This window comes from Calliphora vicina, chromosome 2, assembly GCF_958450345.1.
Source record: "Calliphora vicina chromosome 2, idCalVici1.1, whole genome shotgun sequence".
Classification (NCBI taxonomy): Eukaryota; Metazoa; Arthropoda; class Insecta; order Diptera; family Calliphoridae; genus Calliphora; species Calliphora vicina.
In genome coordinates, this window is record NC_088781.1 from 73610567 (window position 1) to 73618769 (window position 8203).

Consider the following 8203-nt stretch of genomic DNA (forward strand, 5'->3'; position numbering starts at 1 on the left):
CACAATTATTTTCTATGCTGCTTATTTTTTTGTTTGTTCTCCTGTTACAAATTTTACGAAAGGAAACATTTGAATGTACAACACTTTATTATGATAGATTTTATTCATAAAATGAATGATCCTGTTATTTATGGTATTTGGCTGTTGTTGTCACATTTTGTTGTTGCATATCCTTTTTTAACCGCTTTACATACAAAATTATTTTTTTTCTTACTAATTTTTCTGGACTCCTATTACCACCAGCATGAATACATTTGAATTCGTATTAAAAAAGCCAATCAATCAAAAAATTCAATAATAATATCCTCCGCTAGCTATCCTTTGTCCAGAATCTTATTTAATTTAATTTATCTTTCACAATAAATACAATTACATACCTCAAAAAATAAAACTTCTATTTTATTGCACTAAAATTCTTTATTAACACACATTTCAATACAATTTTTATTTTGTACACCCAAATCAACTTCATAGTTTTTTTCACATTTTTCTACTCAATGACTATATGCGGCAAAACCATATATGCGGCGGAAATATTTTAAAAATAAACATTTTCGCTTTAAACATTTTTAACTTTGCACAATTTCGTATTTTACATTTTTCAACTTCGTATGGTTTGGCAGTCTACTTTTAGCATCTTCCATATTTTCATTGTTTGAATTTTTCACTGCGCATATCGTTTGCAGTTTATGGTTTTCACGCTGCAATTTGTTTGTATGTATGATGTTTTTGTAGTAATTTTTTTGTATATTATACACAAGCAATTTCATTTGTTTTTGCTAACCAAAAATATACATATATTTAGGCAGCAAAAGATTTAAAAATGCAAAATTTTCATTTTGTCTTCTAGCTGCAACGTAAAATATTTTGTAAGGCAAAATATTTTTGGAAAAACTGCGACAAATATTTCTACCATGAAGCTTGTGCATATATGGCATTGGTTTATAGTTTGTATATTTTCAGTATTTGTGCACATTAATATGAAAACGATTCATATTTATTGCGCAGTCGGTAGTCAAATGTAAAAAACGTTTAACTAATTTTAAACCCTGATTTTAATATTAAATAAAATATTTTTAGATATATGTACATACAATTCAATTTAAATTCAATGTTTAATATACAATAATGTATCGAAGATAATTAAGGTCCTATGTTTAGACAGATTTTTATAAAAATATATGTATACTAAATTACAATATTTTCTTTTAGAGGAGATTGGAGATTACAACGAAGCAATTCATATTGATAATTATGTGTCATCAATGAATCTAGCTTTACGTCAAACAGAAACCCATGAGAAGAAAATAATGGAACTTCACAAGAAACGGCAACCTTATCAAGATCCTAGTGTGGCAGTAGATGAATTCATGGGCATTGCTAGAGGTCTTGAAACATACGGAATAGATCCTCATCCTGTAAAGGACCACCGGGGCTCTCAATTATATATTGGAATTAATTATTCCGGTATTAGTACTTTTATTTCTGGTAAACGTTCACAGCATTTTCGTTGGAATGAAGTTCATAAAATCAATTTTGAAGGCAAAATGTTTATTGCCCATCTTAGTTATACTGATGCCAGCAGGGAACCAGTAAGTGTATTTTTTATATTGGTTGGTTATTGGTATTATTATTTGATTATTTATTTGTTTCCGTAGTTTTCTTTACATATATAGACTTAAAAGAACCAAAGCAATTTCTAAGGTAACTGTATTGTTAGTATACTGAATAATAGAGTGACAGCCGATTTTTTTTAGATTTTAAAGAATGCCGGGTGGAATATTGTGGCACTAGGCCTAAAAGTTAAGTGCTGAAAATTTGATTTCTGGACGCGCATCGAGATCAAAGTTCAGATATATGCAAAATTTTAATATCTAATTTATATGAAATAAATAGGTGAAACTCGTTAACTTTCTGCATTGTTTTCTTGAAATATGTTGATATATTTATATTAATGAATAACATTTTTTTTGGAAATTAACCCTGTATCTCCAAAATATGGACAAAAAATTTAGTTTTTCTCGAAAATCGCAAAATTTGAATCGCAGGTACGGAAAAACTATAGGAGGTATTGTCATACCTTTTCCATATTTTTATTCTCTATTATGTTCTCAATAAATCAGAAATTTGTGAAAATGGAGATATGCTGTTAAAAAAATTTAATTTTTTTGGTCATACCTGCGAATAGGTTAACGGTATCCTACGAAGACAAAAACTCATACACAAGTAAATACGGATATATTTTAAATAAAAATTTGCTTTTATTTTAATTTTTCTCGAAATATGTTAATTTTTTTCCTAAATTTATTGTACAAGTGGCCTGAGACACGTTAATAGCGAATTTGTAATAACTTTAACATTTTTTAACCAATTTTTGTATTTTATATCTCATTAGAACGACAATTATGTCCACATTTCGATTATTTTATATTAAATTGTAAAAGTAGTTAGTTAGTAGCAAAATTTTTGCAAAAACTTTTTCCCCTTGTAAATGCATTTCCAAACTTTAGGGCCGTTGCGCCACCAGTTAACGTTATCCTATTGTCCTAATATTTTACAGAACGTGGTTCTACAATACATAGAACAATTCGGACGGTCAAAATTCGCATTTTCGTTTTTTTGGAACACTCTAGTGTACAGGAATAAACTTAAACCATTTTGAACTTAAAAATTTAGTGCACAATTTGAAGTTGCACTCAAATTAGTGCATACAAAAAAGTTGCAATAAGCTGATGATTGCATTTTTTTAAATCAACTAATTTAATTTTTAGTGCAAAATTTTTTAACTCACTATCACTAATGTTTATTGAGGCTGCTAATTTTCAACTCAGCACTAAATATGAACAAAATGATTGCACTAATTTTGCACTATCACTAAGTATTAGTGCAAACTGCAAAATTAGTGCACTACCCCCATCTATGCACAAAAACAAACAAGTGTTTACTTCAAAAGAAAATTTATTGTAGAAACTACTCTAGTAGTTGTCAAATAGCGTAAAAAGGGAATCACTATATAGTTTGAAAGCGGTGATGATATTAAAGATACCACATTATTATTTACATCATATCGAGCCCTTAGCGCCAAATTATCGTAAGCGACAAAACACAAATTTTACAGGAGAAGGTTTTTTTTGATTATTTTGAAATTTATACGTGGAATTAAAAATGTTATGATGCGATATAATATAATTTCGTTCAAGCTATTTATCTATTTTTCAAAAACATTTATAACTTTTGACAATTAAAAATTCATGGAATACTTTATAGAAAAATATGACAAAAAATGTTTTTTATTGAATTTTGCATAGATAAAAATTTTTCGAATTGAAATTTAATTTTTATTTATAAATAGTTTTTAATGAAATTTCACAGTTATGTAGATTTTTCTATTTAAAATGTAAAAATAAAAACGAATTTTGAAATTTATTATCAGCAATCCCGCAATTCCCAAAAGTGTCGAAAAATTCAAAAAATTTAATTTTTTTGTTTTTTTGGCTATAATATCCATACCAGGGTCGGGGTTATCGGGACCCTTTACAAAATAATTAGAAACATATTGAGCCACCTATAAGCGGTTATTATATTTTGATATCGGATACGCGATTTGAGAATGTTTGCCCTAAAACTTTATTTTACATAAAAAATAGGTGTTTTTTGAAAGGACAACAATTTTGAAATTAGTTTTCCTTTCAAATATTTTATGAGAACTTAGCTTTCAGAAAGTAGAAATTCCATATACAGTGAATGTCACTTAAAATCGTACACCATCGTAGTCAAATTTTATTCATTAGTTTTAGAAAGTTGATGTTTTGGAAATATTTTAAAATGCTATTTTTATATTGTGTGTGCTATTACCTATCACAAAATTGGGTATAATTTTAATTGCCCTTATCCACAAATAAAAAAATGGGTAAGACTGTCAGTGCCCAGAATATCAACGCTTCATTTAAAATCGTAAAGGCACTAAAAAATAGCAAATGATAGGATACAAAGTATTAGGATTATTTAATATTAACATTTTTTTTTAATTTTTAAAATTTTAATTATAATTTAATATAATTGTACGAATTTAAGTGAAATATGAATTTTGTGATGTTCTTTAATTTTCATCAATATTTTTTTAACGAATTGAGGTTTTGTTAACTTTTTTGTTGAAATACATATTTTTTGTTCCAATTAATAAAATGACTTTTAATTTTTTATATAATCACCTATTATTGCCTGTATAATTTCATAATATTTAAAAAAAAAATATGTTGTACGATTTTGAGTGACACTCACTGTACATCCTTTTAGAATTTTTTTGCTATAACTCAAAAAGAAAAAAAGTTCTTTTTTCCCAAAAAATTAGCGAAAAATCGCCTTTTTAAAAATTTTTAAATTCAAATGCATATAACTTTGGACTTAGTCATTACTTTTAAAGAATTCTTTTTCCATTTGACACATAGTTTTAAATTGCCTTTTTCCCTTTTTCCCTACATGCGAAATTTTGGAGAAAAAAATCCATACAAAAAGGGAAAATTCCTTTTCAACCAAAATAATTTATGCCTTCGAAAGGGTCAATCAGTTTAAATCAATTATGTAATACTTACTTTTATGTGGCTTTGAGCAGCATTGTCCTCGAAAATCAAAATAATCCAAATAATTATTTTCGTCAAGTATGCTATTGCATAAAGAGTTCGTTTTCTGTGTTTTATGCATGTTTATGTATTTTGATTCATTTATTTGTTGTATATTTCGTATGGAGGTGCAGGGTAAATTCTTGGATGACGGGCCATTATTTATTACAGAATCTTGCTTTAAAGGAGTTGCAATTCTGTGGTTATGAATAACATTTTTAATTTCCCCAAAAACTTGCTTTTTAATTTGATGCTTCCTGGTTGTGTCGCCATTTTTAGATAGCGGTTGAGTATCTAAATAGATTTTTAATAATATAAATTTGTATGCAATTTTAGAAAATACCACACAATCATGCGAAATACTTACTTTGAAAAACATTTTCATTATTACTCTGCGTTTTGCTCATCATTTTGAAATATAAACAACTCTTTTTTGCAACAAAGTAATTTCTGTATATGAATTCTTCGGATGTTTATGAAATATCAAATAATAAATTAAATTTTCCGCTTTCATATGTTGGTGATATCAAATATCATTGAGTATTCTAATTCTCATTTGTTGCTCGTTCCGATTACTTCATTTCGATCTTTACAGTGCTGCCAATAAAAATTCATACAAACTGGTGCAAGGTGCATTTAATAAGGTGCCATCGGCAGCACAGCTGATTATAGAAATAGCACGCACAAATGTCAAACTACATATATAAAAAATATTCGCCCGTACGCCCGTATGTCAAACTCTATATATAAAAAATAAGTGAATTCGCCTGTATTTATTTCAATTCGCGACTGCTGTCACCTTGTTAAATACGCCTTGAACTGGTGCAAGGCGAATTCATATAAGGTGTATTCGTCCCTACAACCAAGGCAAAGTAAATTAATAAAGTAGCGACAGTACTACAACAAATACAACATTTACAAAAACCACAAGCAATTTTGTTTTTGGTTTAAGGTCTGAGCTGTCAAAGTTGCCTGTTGTCGTTTTTGCTTTTGGGCTTGTTGTATTCTTCGCCACAACAACCACAAGTGAATTGACAGTTCAGACCAAAGTAAAAAAAATAGTCAGCTGTTCTACTGAGTCTACTTTATTAATTTACTTTGAACCAAGGTATATTAATTATAAGGAGTGTCATCGGCGAATTCAGAATACCGAGCGAATTGGTTATATTTTTTTTATATGTAGTTTGACATTGTGCCTGCATTTGAAGGCGAATTGGCTGGCAGGGAAAAATGTCAAAACAGCTCACAAATAAATCAAAGAGAATTTTTGTTAAACAAAAAATGTTTATAAATTTGAATCTGTTTGTAATTTAATTTGATGTTTTTAAAAATAAAACTAATTTCGTGTAGTATTATTATTGGTTTTAAAACATAAACGAATTTAACAGCAAAACAAAGTTTGACATTTACAAAATGTAAACAAAGTTTGACATTTATAATGCACTACGGCGAAAAATGAACATAGTAGCAAAAAACGATCAACTGGTCTGATAACACTACCTTATAATTAATATACCTTGCCTACAACAATACAAAAACAACATACATTTTGTTTTTGCTTTTTACCCAATCTGTCAAAAAACACAAGTAAGGCGAATTCAATATTAAAGTGGAATTTAACAACAAGCTAGTGTAATATGTATATTTATTGCTGCATTTCATGTGGAGCAAGGTGCATTTAATAAGGTGCCATCTGCAGCACAGCTGATTATAGAAATAGCACGCACAAATGTCAAACTACATATATAAAAAATATTCGCCCGTACGTCCGTATGTCAAACTCTATATATAAAAAATAATTGAATTCGCCTGTATTTATTTCAATTCGCCACTGCTGTCACCTTGTTAAATACGCCTTGATGTGGAGGATGTTAAAATGTTCGATGATAAGTTCAAACCCATGGAGCAGAGTAAATTAATAAAGTAGCGACAGTACTACAACAATACAACATTTACAAAAACCACAAGCAATTTTGTTTTTGGTTTAAGGTCTGAGCTGTCAAAGTTGCCTGTTGTTGTTTTTGCTCTTGGGCTTGTTGTATTTTTCGCCACAACAACCACAAGTGAATTGACAGTTCAGACCAAAGTAAAAAAAATAGTCAGCTGTTCTACTGAGTCTACTTTATTAATTTACTTTGCCATGGAGAAACATAACAAATTGAATATAAAAGAACAGAAAAAAGTGGATGCATTAAAAACACACAAATACAAACCAGTATTGCCACTTCATGTGTAATTACACATATTATGTGTAATTTTAACTTGGATGTGTAGCCCATGTGTAATTGAGTGAATGTGTAATTTTAAATTCCAATTATATCCAAAATATATTGTCAATGTATGTCTTTTATCTATATTTTGAATTGTAATTGAATGAATGAATTATGGATTGTTCAGATTACAAAACCGACTGAAATAAATATGTACATTTATATGAGGGAAAGTAGCTTATCCTCTATTTTAGTTGATAAAAAAAATCCAGTATCTCTAAATGTATTCATATTTATTATATTGTACTCGTTTGTTACTCAGTATAATGGAATTATATGTACTAGGATCGCCCGGTGGCCGAAATTCGAAAACCATATATGTTTTATTAATATTGGTGGACAATAACTATTTATATATAAGATGAAGTTTGAACTAAATTAAGGTTTGCAGAAAAATACGACAAGTAATTTGGAGATTGCTATGTTTGGTTTTCCAGGTGGACATTTCGCCGTTTGTGATAGTTTTGTTTGCGTAATATTGGTAATAGAAACTAAATTTTAGTTTATATATAAGACTTTTAATTCCAACTTGAAAAAAAATGTAAAACAACAAATACTATTCAATAACTATACATTATTACAAGTTATTACAAATTGTTATTGGAAAAACGTTAATTTTCAAGATAACCCAAAATCGAAAATTTGTATTTTTATAATTTTACATTGTTTATATGGACATTGATTAATATTTGTTAAAAGCGTATTTGGGATTGACATATTTGACTGATCTCAAGAATTCATTAAATTAGAAAAGTTCACTAAAAAAAAAAGATTGCTAACATTGCTTTAATACCCCTCATATATCCAATTCCTGGATAAATTAAAATCAACGCAAGTGAAAATTGTCCATTGACAATAAAGTGATCGTATTTGGTCCAAACATCCCAGAGTCCACTGTGACAAACCTTTTATATTCATGACAATTTTAGACAATTTCTCCTATTGAAATCACGAAAATTTATTTACATGTGTAATTTTTTCTCGTATGTGTAATTTAGGCATGAGGCATGTGTAGTTTATAATTTTCATCTGATACAAACACACACATGAAAATGGCGCGCACGAACCCAAACATAAATTTTGACAGTTTGGATCAAGGTGCATTTAATAAGGTGCCATCGGCAGCACAGCTGATTATAGAAATAGCACGCACAAATGTCAAACTACATATATAAAAAATATTCGTCCGTACGCCCGTATGTCAAACTCCATATATAAAAAATAAGTGAATTCGCCTGTATTTATTTCAATTCGCCACTGCTGTCACCTTGTTAAATACGCCTTGGCTGTTCTCGTGAGGTCACCTTATTAGAT

At 28.8% G+C, this 8203-nt stretch overlaps 1 protein-coding gene across 1 annotated transcript in view; it reads right to left on the reverse strand.

The window, feature by feature from the left end:
* Positions 1-5124, reverse strand: part of LOC135952003 (uncharacterized) — a 33529-nt gene extending 28405 nt beyond the window's left edge. Inside the window, exons 1-2 of the mRNA XM_065501777.1 lie at positions 4987-5124; positions 4593-4913 (exon numbers count right to left, since the gene is read on the reverse strand). Of these exons, the coding sequence (XP_065357849.1) occupies positions 4593-4913; positions 4987-5029 (364 nt within the window). The 5' untranslated portion in view covers positions 5030-5124. The remainder of the gene's footprint in view (positions 1-4592; positions 4914-4986) is intronic.
* Positions 5125-8203: the final 3079 nt, after the last annotated feature.